The 13,902-nt window shown below is 41.0% G+C and overlaps 1 protein-coding gene across 1 annotated transcript in view; it reads right to left on the bottom strand.

Moving 5' to 3' along the window:
* The window catches only part of dip2bb (disco-interacting protein 2 homolog Bb), a 47,131-nt gene that overhangs the window by 22,040 nt on the left and 11,189 nt on the right, over positions 1-13,902 (bottom strand). The window contains exons 2-7 of the mRNA XM_046076398.1: positions 7,254-7,325; positions 6,326-6,478; positions 2,814-2,939; positions 2,367-2,696; positions 895-1,041; positions 119-238 (exon numbers count right to left, since the gene is read on the bottom strand). Coding sequence (XP_045932354.1) covers positions 119-238; positions 895-1,041; positions 2,367-2,696; positions 2,814-2,939; positions 6,326-6,478; positions 7,254-7,325 — 948 coding nt within the window. The remainder of the gene's footprint in view (positions 1-118; positions 239-894; positions 1,042-2,366; positions 2,697-2,813; positions 2,940-6,325; positions 6,479-7,253; positions 7,326-13,902) is intronic.

Genomic DNA, 13,902 nt, shown 5'->3' with positions numbered 1-13,902 from the left:
TGCCGTACGCAAACTCAGTTTGTAATATTTTTTGTGATGTAGTACAGAAATTACAACAGAAATTTAAGCGGCGTATTGGGAACACAGTGGTTAGGGTTGTTTTTATGAAGCGGTGTACCTTCTACGATCTCCTCTGAGTCGTCTGTGAAGAACTCACTGAGCGGCGGCCTCTTGGGCCTCTTCAGGGTGTTGAGCAGCTGCTGGATCTTAGTGGACACTCTGCTGTTCACAGGAACTCCTACAGCCAGGACGAAGGAGGAGAGGGGCGGTGGCAGGGCAAACACACAGTCACACACACTCCGTGGCTCATCCATCCAGTGATACAACACTACACGTTTAAACTTCTTACCATCTCATACTGTCTGCTGCTCTTTATCCCATATCACAAGAGACTCTATTTTTGTAGATTGAATTATTTGTCTTGAATTGATTCTAATGTCTTTTGGGAAGGAAAAGCAGCACACGTAGGTGGCAAAAACACAAGGAAAACACGGTGTGAACTGGGGTAGAGGTTGTTTCTTTTGGTTTGGGATCACACGTGAGGATTCACTCTGTGCGTGGATGTTGTTGGTGTTGCATTTATTTCTATAATCATTCATTACAAACAGGAGGGAGAGTTAAGGGTACAACAACAAACACAGGAGGCTATGGACATTATTTATATATTAAGGAGTTTCCTTACTCTGGATATTACCTCTTCCTATTAGCCAGTCAAATAAACATGTGACAGGGTGGAGAAAGATCAAGAAGAAAAGAAAGCAGTAAAGTCTGATTAACGATATGTCATGTTTGGTGGTCACTTATTTTGGAGCGAGAAGAGTGCGAGTGGAGTCAGACAGAGGCTCCTACAGAGACATGCAAACAAATGCAAATGTTATATGGTGTCGTCGTTACCATCCGCAGTCTCCATCATGCTTGAGCGGCTCTGCCCGCGGCTCATCCCTCGGACCACGGCGTTAGAGGGCAGGTCCACACGCGACCCTCTGGATGGAGGGGCCACAGCTGTCACATCTGGAGGGGGGGCGCTGTTTTCTGAGGGGGCTGCAAGGGGAAGAAAGGGAGGACAGTCTGAACGATGCCCTCCTGGTTTCAGCTGGATTTTTAATTACAAGGACTGAAGCGTAACAAAGACCAGCACACAGTAGGTATCATACTAGGCAGAATTTAAATGCAGTCAAAATGTAAAGATATTTGAATATGAATCCTTTCAGTGGGACAGCTCGCTAGATAACAATACTCCATTAGTTTAAAAAGCAGGTGTAACTTTTTATTTAGTAAAACGAAAAGTGTAGCTGTGAATGATTGCATTTAACATTTAAAATTCTATTATTTAACATTTAAAATTTTATTATATGAACTTTTTGGAATATTGTCTATGATTATTAAGTCTGAATTTTGCCACTTTCAGTTAAGTCTGTAATATACTTCAGGCACAGCAGTTGTTTTCATGGTTTTGGGCAAACCAGAGCCACTATGGAAATAAGTTATGTTTACTTTTAGTGGATTTATCCTGTGTCATGCTTCAGGTTCATGCATAGCATCTGGTTTGTGTTTGATTGTGATGTTTTTTGTTTACGGTGTTGTTATCATAATTACTTTTTTTTATTAATTCTTTTAACTTCAACTCACTCACTTTTCACTCTAAATGGCAACTGAGCCCTGTTAGTTAATGAAAGTCACAAGATGTAGGTGAAAGCTCTGGAAGAAATCTCTTAAGAGCATCTTGAGTTAAGATTTTTGTCCAAGGTCAAGATTGAACCTTAAAGCTCCACATCGCTTCATGACTTCTGAACACATTTTGTCTGTGGATATATGTGGACATATGATTACAGCTTCATATAATACTGTGTTGTCAATCATTCATTAACTGTTTATACACCAGTTATGAATGCTTCATAGGAGAAGTTCCAATTGTTGAAATAAATGTATTATTAACACTTTATTTGCTTACATATACACTACGGTGAGTTATTGACTATTGTTTCAGTATTTATCTACTGCTTATAAATGCTAAATGGGGGATTATGGCTAAATGTAATCGTTTTGGATATCTATTTTTTTGTTTTGTTTTGTGTATTGTTTTTACTTTTTTGTTTATATTAACTAATTTTTATAATTCTACAAGCCTGGGCTCAAAACAAATCTATATAGGTGCACTATATACACTGTCTGAATGTAGTTATGTCCCTTTTCATGAATTATACAAAAAGTTTAGCTCTTGATAGAAGAATAACACCAACAAGCACCAGAATATGCCAGTATTCCCTGTAATAATAAGTTAATTTTGGACAAACCTAATAAACCCAACAACACCAGTCGTGGCCATGAATATTTTACCCCAGTCAAAAATCAGTCGAGTGCCTCACCAATGCGACTGTGAGCCAGCATGTCCGTCACAGCTGCGGTGTGGGGCTGCTCATGCGGCTGGTGGTGAGGCTGATACAGAGGTTGGTACTGCGGCTTGTACTGGAGCTGAGGCTGAGGCTGAGGCTGAGGCTGAGGCTGGCTCTGAGGCTGCGGCTTGGCCTCTCCGTGGGACAAGGTGGAGGAGGCCGAAGAGGAGGTGGAGGAGCCCTGGACTGTGCGGTTAATCCAAGAGTCTGGGCTCTGCAGGTTGGGATTGACCGGAGGCGCAGGAGCAACCACTGACGACTGCCTGCGCACAGACGTCTCATCTTCAGAACCTGATGAGGAGTCTGAGGAAGAGAGAAAAAAGGATGAAATATCCAGCACTGTATCCTCCTGGCGAACGGTCAGTCTGTGTGTAAAAGCATTATGACAGAGCAGGAGGACTGTCCTTCTTCCTGTCCTACCTGGTGGTGTGCGGGTTTCAATGGGAGATTGCACATAAGTGGAGCGTCGCTTGGTAGGCATGGGGAGTGCCATCTTCTCCTCTTTATGTTTTGCCAGGGCAGCTTGGACTGCCTCAGTATGTATATCTGCATACACAGAAAACAATATAGTTTGAGTTAGGCATGGTTTGACTTGATCGTAGCAGCTTTGGATCAGATTCAAAGCAAAGAAACAATAAAAGAAACAATGAAAACAGCTTCTTGAATTGACTCATACTAGTCGTACTCTTGTTGTGCTGAACTTTTTCTTTCCGTGTATATTAGCTTATTAACAACCTTTGAACAGGCTAATGCTATTACTTCATTTTAATAGTTTAATTGTGCTCTGAGTCTTCTAGATCAGTGGGTCCTAACCAAGAGGATCTGCATGCGGTTTTGGGGGAGTAGAAACTATGACCTGGGAAATAAGTTAAGATCCTGTTTTCTCAAGGTGTCCTACAAAAGTTCTGGGGTTCCTGGAAAATTCCTGCTTTCAAAAGAGGTAAAACAGTGTCAGGTATAGTAGGAAATAATAGTTAATGCAGTGATGCAGTGAATTATTAGTACAATTATGTTTTCAATTTATCCAGTCAAAAAAAGATCTGATTGGATTTATCTTGCCACAGAATAGGTGACAAGATACATTTTACAGGTTGTGAGAGGATGTGTTGCACAGAAAAGAAGAAAAACAAACATCCGCTAAACAAAATTGTATTTTTTGCTTTAAAAAAAACAAAAATAAAACCGTCCCTCTGGTGACTCTGCTCTCAGCTCATAGACACATTCAACCCACGATGACTTAAAGGGAAACATCATTTAGTTTTAGATGATCACAATCTGCTTTTTTGGTAACCCCTGCTTCGTTTCTTACCATTCATTTTTGACAGCAGCATTTTAGTTTTGTTTAAATGAGGCTTTGTTAAAGAATAAACAGCATTTTCACATGTTAAGAAAAAGTATATATATATATATATATATATATATATATATATATATATATATAGTAAGGAAGAAGTCAGGAGAAAATCCCAAGAGGATGACTGTGTTTTCCCACTGAAACAGGAAACCACGACGGGAGGAGAGAACGAGGCTGTGTACTAGCCCACACACCTACGCGCCTACACACATGCACACAGTAACAAACCCAGAGATACTTTCACTTGATGACACCCACAGGCACATTAAGAAAGGACCACGTGAACAGCCACACATTCCGACTACGTAACAAAACGTGTGCAACAAAAACCCACTCACTGGCAAATCACATCTATTAAGTCAAAGGACACAATTTCCATTCAAACATAAACACATTTAAATAAATTATCAGGAACAGCTCATTACACAGCAGTGGGGACCATGATTACATAACTGGCATTCTGCTGAACAGACTGCTCTGCTCATCTTCTCTCATAATGTGCCAATGTGAACACTGAGATGTTTGGGCAGCTAAAGGCCTTGCTCTGGTATTATCTTTCATATGTACCTCTGGTTTACTGTTACACAGTAGCCTCACAGAAACCAGTCAATATTGTAAATTGGTGGACGCAGTACTGCAGTACTGACAGGTTATTTAAGAGGAGTAATAACTGGAGGAAGCTGGAAGAGAGTAGAGGCAATTAAATCAAAGTTGTTCTGCACTTTCTCTGCAGCCCATAAAATGATATTACGCTTTCATTTCGTCCGTTTTTCATTGCTCCAGTGTTTTGTCATTTCTCCTTCCTATAACTTCATATTTCTTAATGGTCTCTTTTAAAACTCTGGCTCACCATGTTTTGGCCATGCAAGCAGCGTGGGTCTGGGAATGGCTTTGTCTGTCCGACGGTTCTAATTTTAGTCTTAATTTTGGATGGATTGCCATGAAATTTTGTACAACCATTTATGGTTCACAGAGGATGAATTTTAAAGATTTCCTAGTACACTATATTTACTTTCTGCCATTTTAAGTCCGAAATACAGTCAAATGCCTATTAGATCCAACTAGCTAAAATGCAGGCCCGCAATAACCCTTAGCTTGATGAAGGTTATAATGTTATAGGGAGGTGTTTGCTTTAACTTTAGGATCATTTGGGAGGATGTAGTTTGTGGTGCTGTTACACTGATAGGTGTTTACATTATTTTGCTGGCACAATTTGTATCAGTGAGTGTAGGCTAAACACATAGACTGTATATAAAAATAAATAAATAACAGAAACACTTCTACCATATAAACCAGCAACTGAGTGCAATTACGCACTTTAAAGTGCTCTCAAAAAGTGTCCGAATGGAACAAAAAAACCGTAGTGTTCATGACGTGGTAGATGATGATTATCACATTATCATGTGATAACCATGGGTTTGCTTCTCACTACAGAGTACACTCTTGATGAATTAGTGAATGAGTGAGTAAAGGAGGGATTTCAGAGACTTGACTGATATCGACAAGCCTTCCTGTTCCCTTTGAAGGCAGCCTGAAATGGTGCTGTATCAGTGCACTTTTACTGCACTTAAACTGTACTACACTGTGAAAAGAGTAAAATGGACAGCACACTCATTATATAGAAAAAGGCTAATCATGCCCCTCGTCCTTGCTCTGTGTTCTTCTCCTCCAGGATGTCTCTTTCAGCCCGTCAGTCCTTTTAAACTTTACTTCAACGCTGCATTGTTCAAGCCAGAGACAATGAAGCACTACTTTTCCTCAGTCCGTTTCATTTACACTCATTCCTCTTCTGTTTCTCAATCTCAGTTTTGCCTTTACTCTATTTTTGCAGCTCTAATCCTCCCTGTGTGGAATCCCCGTCCCCAATCTCCTTCTGAGTCCTTCACTCACATAAAAAATATTCTGTCACTGGTCAGATTTTCTATGACAACGGAGCATTTTCAAACAACACCTCACCAAACCAGACTGACTTTAGATTATCCAGGCTGTTATTTAGCATGATAGATTTTGCGGGTGTTTCATATAATTAGATAATTATATGATAGAATTGTGAAAAAGGCAAGCAGGACGAGAAAATAAAAAAAAGAAAAAGCAGGGGCTTTTATGGGAGGGAGGATGCTTTGAATGTCTGAACATCATCTACACACATCGACACTTAAATATCCTCTTCACATGCTCTGTGCTCTTTCACCTCTACTCTACTGCTTGGTTTTCCTTTATCCTTGTCAGCGTCAGATCAGTATTCCCCTGTTCTCCTAACAGCCCCCTCACACATAGCCAGGCAGTTACATCACTCTGCTTTCACAGAGTGGGGGTCCTGCTTACCGAGGGGCTCCCCAGCTGCAAGACCACACTGTCGTCTGCCTCGTCTCTCTCAGCCCCCCACACACACACACACACGCTCTTCTTTAATTGGTCCCTTTGAAACAGCCCAGTGTCTGAGCTTAAAAACAGACACTGGGCTCAACAAGTAAAGCTGATGTAGGCTAATTTGAGCACTGGAAAGTTATCAGAGGAAACTACAGTATATGTCTTTAGTGATCATTGCATCAGTGGTGTTTTATGTGGGAGTTCTGACCTGATCTGTAGCGGTCATCCCTGGTTCCTCCACTGCGATGTGTTCTGCGGGAGCGGCGTTCTCGGTAACGGGACGAGCTGGAGGGTGGAGGGGCATGGCTGGAGGAGGAACTGGGAGCAGAAGGCTGTGCGTCATTCTTGCGGGGCGGCTCCACTGTCAAATACACACAACAAACATGTATTAATTAGAAAAAACTTGCGAGAGTGATGTTTAGTATCTTGGACGGGATGAGTGATTCCTGTCAACATTTAAAAAAAAGCATGGTCTGTTCTCTTTCACTTTTCTCAAGGACAATGTAGTTAACTTATAACTTGTGATATGGTATAGCAAACTGGATAATGCTTTGATTTTAATTATTAAGGAATTATATTAACTTTTGACAGTAATTTAGGCTGTGCTACATTTTGTATTTTTCTTTCAACCTTTCCTGCTTTATATTTTCTTTTCTTTTTTCTTTCCGAAATTTATGTCGAGGACATTGTCACATTCGGTTGACTCAAGAAGCTTGATAAGCAACTGGAAACATTTTAAATCCTCAAGCCAAGTTTTTAGTCAGCTCCAAACCATCCGATGCTTTAAGTAAAGACAGAGCTGGTTAATTTCCTGCTGGTAGGTACATTTTATACACAGCAAACAATTTACAATGCTCCAACATCATTGGGATGAGGGGAGATTAGCAGAGAGATGGTACCACTAGGAGGCAGCCGTGAGCATTGTCTGATCTTAATGTACAATACCAGTGTCATTTACAGAAACAGCCATTTACCGTAGTTATACTGCAATGCAGTTATGTTTTTACCATCTAGTGATTGACAGTGTGAGACCCAGGTTGAAATAACGTGTTATAAAAAGTGAAAATTTAAGTTAAGTTCAAAAACAAAAGAGTTAAACCAGATTTTTCAGCTGTACTTTGGGGGGGGGGGTATACCTGGAGTGTGAATGATGAAGGGAGCCAGGAGTTTGGTCCTTTTCTTCTCATAGCCCTTCTGCGTAATATCACCTGTAAAAGTTCACAGACAAAGCAGTGGATTCACTCAAAGGCTGCACACATTGAGGCAAAATTTGATAGATCTGCATTACATAACAGATATTTGAATTTCTGTATTCTTGATAAAGATTTTAAGAGTTAAAAAAGACCCATTCAAAAAATGACAGATAGGGGAGAGACGGGTAAAAAAAATGACAACAAAACTTTGTAAAGGAGAAAATGGAAACACAGATGGAGGCACACAGCGTTGCAGTAATCTCCAGAGATGGCTGAGGGCGTCAAAGATGTGGCTCGGCTCCAGCCTCCAGTTTGACACGATGAGAAAAACAAAACAGGACTAAATTTGGAAACGTACGGAAGCGTGGGCAAGAGATAGGATGATTCAGAGGCACGAAAGCTGAGCATAAGAAAGGTGGGAGAATCACGGAGAAAAAACAGGAATGACGAGAGCAAAGAGGAGGATGATGAGGAAGATATGGAGAGGGGAGATGACAGGGTGAGTGACGGTGCAGCCAGGAGGATAGAAGAGGAGGAATCTCCAGTCACAAGTGGTAGAAGAGCAAAATGTCCCTTTGCCACCCCCTCCTATCCCCCCTGCCGACAGCCCATCTGCATCTTCCTCCACCCCACCAGACACAACACAGGCTGACTGAGCACTCCGCTGGCCCTGAAGCGATGCAGTGACTATGCCAAACTCCTCTGTGGGTAAAGCTGTCAGATTTTCAGACACTTACTAAAAATCCATCTGGAGATACTGAACTCACTTCTCTAGTAACTGTGATGGGCAGTGATGATTCTTTCAGTATGTCCGTCAATGGCAGAGCTGGCCACTCTCAAACGTCATCTTTTCACAGAATGTATAAGAATGAGTGAGTCCTGTATTTAAAGTCAAAACTGAAAACTAAATACTGTACGCCTGCCACCGTCTGTGTAACAACAGGTGATCCCATTCTGTGACCGGCAGTGACTCTTCCGCAGTTGTATCATCTCCCAGAGCTCTATGAGTTAATCCCTGATTAGAAATTAGGCTGCTGAGACGCACAGTGATAAAAGGTTGAAGCTTTCCGCCGATGTCGTCTCTTGCCAGTTACACCACACAGGACAATAGAGATTAGTTGAGGATTTCCAGGCTCACTGACACAGGTGAGAGACTGCCAGGCACGCAAACTACATACTCTACAGACCTGTGGCTGGGCAATGTGGCTGATGTCAGTCACCTTTGGTCTTCTGTTTGACCATCATTTCAATGTTCTGTTCTGTATATGCTGAGATCCTGGCACAGCGGTGATACTACTACGAGTTGATAAAGGCGACAAGCCCAAGAGGTCAGATGATCAGAACAATCCACCATCCTTAAAGTGCTCAAAAATTGTAAAATGTAACACCTAAATTCCATGACAAATGGGCAAACCTCATCTGCTGAGGAAGATCATACTATAGATCATACTACAGCAACATAACAGACCTTGTGTTGAAATTGTTGTGTCAACTGGTTACCAAGGTCAAGAATGAACATTCAATCAATCAGTTTAGCCACAATATCTGAACAACTTCATTTGAAGATAAAAACAAAACTAAACATGGATAACATGATTGTCATAATATCACAATGGACAACTACAGCAAGTACAATATATGGATACTTTCAACAAACAATTTGGGTAATAATTTTACAATTCACCTTGTTTTACTCTTTAGAGCTTCTTAAAAACCTGTATTGCTGTCTCACCATGTGAGACACCATCACTTGTGTTTCTTACACTGATGTTCCTCTTTTTATCAATGTTGTGCTGCCAGAACTACAAAAATAAGACCCACTTTTTAATAAACTAGATTCAGTCATTAAAATAATTAAAGGGGTGTCCAATGCAATGAACTGAACTGTGTTACACTATGATTCAATACATCAGACAAAACTCTTCACACAAGACAAACCCACAAAAACTTGAAAAATGTATCATTTGAACAACAGAAATTGTAAAATGATAATATGATATGATCATTGCAACAGTTCAGCAACTTGCGCATGTAGTCAGTTAAACCACCACACTGGTGACATGTTACACACGAGGTGACAAAAATGAGAGCGCTCGTGTTTGGAAGATATTGCCTGACAGCTCACTCCAACACAATATCTACTCAAGGACTGGGGCTATTTTTTTCTGAGGAAAAAATGGAAGAAAAGCAAACACTTCCATAAGTAATGCATGAACGGTACAGTTGGCCTCGCTCAGTCACATGATTTATTTTTAGCTCATGTGAACAGGCAGTTTCTCTGCAGAGTGAGAGAGACAGAGGAAGGGATGGAGTCAGCGATGGGGGAGGGGCTGGCGTGCCATTAAATGAATCTCAAAGTAATCACTCTTCCATCTGGATGATTTGAAATTCATCTGTTTTTTATGGTTGCATTAGGCTCCAGCATTGGGAGCTGAAGAGTCAAAACTCGTCAAAAGGGGGGCGTCCTATCAGTGAACTACATAATATCAGACAGGAAATGAGAATGTGGTAAAATTGGCAACCTGGTATATGAGAAAAATGACAGGAGCGATTATATCATGTTGGGTTTTTTTTTTTATTCAGTGCACTTTGGGCAGCCTGAGCTATGGAGCCCCTAAGGGAACATGGGTAAAAAAAACAAGAAAAACATTTTTCTAGCGCCACCAGAAAGTATCACAAAGTCTCTGGTGTGTCTGAGATAGTATCTGGTGTGTACAAGATACTATCAGAAGGTATCTGGTGCGGATGAGATAGTATATGTTGCCCATGTCACCTTAGGAGCTCCGTACTGAGCTGTGTGGTATGTACAAATAAAACTTAGATGAGAATTGGTTTTGGTCCGCTCATGATTCAAATAAACAGTCAGAGATGTGTTTAGGAGGCAAAGCACAGCTCCGCTGAAGCTATGAGGGGCTTGCTCGTTAACCCACATTCCCACAGTGACTGTGCTAGTGCACAATCAAACCATTTCAGTGACGAGGGTTTCAGTCAGGCTTTATTTGAGGCTGCCACAGCCCTCCTCTTCTGTTGTGGTTTGGCACTCGAATTTGGTGAAGAAGACTCATGCATTCACCTCAGAGAGTTTGTGTTATGTTGCCACAATCCAGAGAGAGACATCAAAGCTGTGCCTTCAGTAGGCCCTGTACACGCTCGCACTCGCTAGGCCTTGGATTATTTGAATTGCAGCGAGACTGCCCTCTCCTTCTACCCCACAGGCACTCTGTCTGAATAGTAATTAGCTGCCGACCTCTATTCTCTCTCCCTGCTTTTTCCTCTCATGCATCTCATCTCCCTGAGTGGCTTTCTCAAGAAAACAGTTTAAACACATGTCGACACCTGCTCACTGAAAATGATCCAAAGCGTTAAAATATTACAGGGACTTCCAGCTGTTATCTCACAGAAAACAGATGATTTCAACAAAGGTTAGAAGATGAGACACGGTAACACGTTATTAGGCTCCAAGTCAGATCTTCCAAATGTAATAAACCAAGCCCGTTAAAATCTAGACTTTGGTTATGTAACTACTGCAACAGGCTGACATATTAAGGTCCAGAATAAAAAATGACATATGGTTCCCCCCTCTGTTTGGTACTGTGCCATCTCTGCATTTGTTGATATGAGCTCAAGTGTGTTACTTTCATGGAGGGGTTGTTGTTTATTTGCCAAACCAACCTTCCTGAGGCCTAAAGAGACAGCACATTTTTATCTGTAGAACAAACACGCTACTGAAACCTCCCAGCTGCCTCCTCTTACCAGCAGGCCAAGCCACTAACTCAGCCAAAAGATCACCCACTCACTGTGTCCACACTCCACACACACCAGTCTGACCACAGTGACAGGACACACACACACACACACACACACACACACACACACACACACCTCCTGAAAATGTTTTTTTAGTTTAGTATGCATTACATCTCTCTTTTTCTTTCACACACATACATGTTTCCTGTTAGGGAGGATGATGTCATGTTCAATCTTGTGTCATCTGACAGGGTTTTCCTGTAGGTCTGGCAACCAAATCCAGCTATATGTTTATACCACCATACAACAAACTGTACTTGTCACTGTTTGACATATAGTCGAAGTGAGAAGTGGTTTGACAACTAAACTTTGGATCACATCTAATAATCTACATCTGTGGCATGACAAGTGTGTGTCTATGCGTGTGTGTGTGCGCCGGTGTATTCCTGTATTCCTGTATTCCTGGCTGTTGGACCACAAATCTCAGCGGAGGAGTCAACTATGTGCATGTCAATACAGGACTGCGCGTGTGTCAACAAGTACGAAAAGTAAATTGTGTGACTGACATTTAGGTTGATTTAAATGTAGACCACAATCAAAACGTATAAAATCTTTACTAACCCCCTTTAGCATCCATGTTTTACTCTTTTTCAACAGTTTATGTAGCATTAAAGTTGGATAAAATGTCTTTGAGCATCATTTTATACACAGTTTCAACAAATTATCCTTTGCTATCTTCGGACAAACCAGAGAGTATAAATCATATAGTAGCACATTTTCTTAAAACACCGTTGCAGACTAATGGCGTGTCCCATCATCATTGCCTTAGTCAAGACAGTTAAATGTCTGAGGAACTGTTTTAGTGTGACAAAGGACGATACAATTGCTTCTCTTTGTGTCATTGAGACTTACATACAGTAACCCAATAATAAAGTCAAATATGATGATGTCATATAAACAGCAGTCTATTCACACTGTGATTGTTCACCTTTCTGGTAAATTCCATATTCTCTGTAAATACTGTTTGTGTAACAGTAATACAAAACAGAAAATAGTAAAGTGATAGAACAGAAAAAAACAAATGCCTGAACAAACACATGTAAAAGAAGAAGAATTTATAAAATACACATTCTTTCACCATTCTGTAAAGTTCATAGGTAGAGGCAATACATGTACATATGCGTATTACTCAGACAGTAAAACTGGTATCACAGGCATTAGTGAGTCAAAGAAGTGCTTCAAAGAAGCCTAAAGCCCTAACACACACACACACACACACACACACACACACACACACACACACACACACACACACACACACACACACACACACACACACACACACTCTTTATCGGCAGGTCTCAAGTGAATCGTTCCCTCTGGAATAGCAGGCAGGGTGCGGCCAACTCAGGTAAAAGAGTGAATCATGTTTCACTCCACACACTCATTAAACTCAACTCCAACAGGGAGTGGCAACACCACGCACACACACACAGGCCCTTGATAGGACCAGTACAAGTAATAATTAAATAAATAATAATAAATATAGCAATATAAAGCAAAGAAGTGCAGCAAGTTAACAGAAAAGTATAAGTGACTCAGCCAGTGGCTCACGTTTGTGTTAATTTCCTTCTCCTGTTGTCGACATTTTATTCTACCTCTGTGAGGGTGTGGCTGACACAACTGACATACTACACTTCACACACACTTCGACACTTACCACACGACAAGAAAGTAAAATACTACATAACACCAACAAGAGCATATCTTCCTGTGGTATGCAACAAAGTGAGCAGGCAATTATAACAATGATGTGGATGGGTGGCAAGCCAGATGCAAACCCTCTGTAGAACATTTTGTTCTTTTTTTGTTGTTTACTATCATACCATTACACTACCATTACCATCAACAACAAAAAACTAACATGTGACGGTTCTATAGTGGGGAAAATACACACAATGCTGCCTCTAAAGTTCAAGACACTGATTCTTTGTCACTGTCACTGGTGAGCAGATGCTCTAGACAAGTTTATTTGTACAGCCCACTTCCACATACAATGTCTTAATGTGCTTTACAGGCCCACGGATCCTGACCCAGCCCAACCACTTTAGAAAGACAAGAAAGAATTCTTCAAAAGCCCCCACAGGGCATTCGGAAAAACGTGGAAGAAACATCAAGAGAGGAAATTTACAAAGAGATCCCTCCTCCTCAAAAAAGTAGAGGAACTGACTGCAATATGAGTTAAAAAAAGGCATTTACAAAGAATGAACAGAAAGTTTTAACAGTTAAAAACAAAATACAAATGGATTATAACCCAACAGGAGGTTTATAATAGAGTAGATCCAAATATAATGCACTATAGGAAGTCCAATAAAATAGGTCCAGTAAAATAATTTCAATGAAATATGTCTAGTAGAAAAAGTACTTGATATTGATTTCAGTTCTTGTTGCAGGTCAGAGGTGTCAGGTAGTGGTTTGGGGTCTGTGGCTGGGGAACTATAAAGGATGTGTGGTATGGTAGATGAGGTCAGGACGGCAGATCCCTCGAATGGTCGTGGCCCTAAGCAGTGACTTCTACATGGTCACATATGTCTTGATTTTATGGGTTGATGAAGATTGCCTGGACGCCTTGATCAGTGTGTTATGGATTATGGCATACTAAGGGCTGGCTTGGAGCAGCCTTTGGAGTAGCAGCGCTTGCCGACAAGTTATGGCGGGGTGGCAGAAACCTCATGTTTCCTCAGTAATGGTTTTAACAGCTTAGCAGAGCATTGAATTGTGTTAGTGTATGTGTGGCTCCAACATATGGCCGTTCTAATCTGGAAAGGGTTTATGGAAAATTCAG

The sequence above is a fragment of the Micropterus dolomieu genome, linkage group LG18 (genome assembly GCF_021292245.1).
Source record: "Micropterus dolomieu isolate WLL.071019.BEF.003 ecotype Adirondacks linkage group LG18, ASM2129224v1, whole genome shotgun sequence".
NCBI classification, from domain to species: domain Eukaryota; kingdom Metazoa; phylum Chordata; class Actinopteri; order Centrarchiformes; family Centrarchidae; genus Micropterus; species Micropterus dolomieu.
Note: the sequence above shows the minus strand (reverse complement) of the source record. Positions and strands in the feature narration are given on the sequence as shown.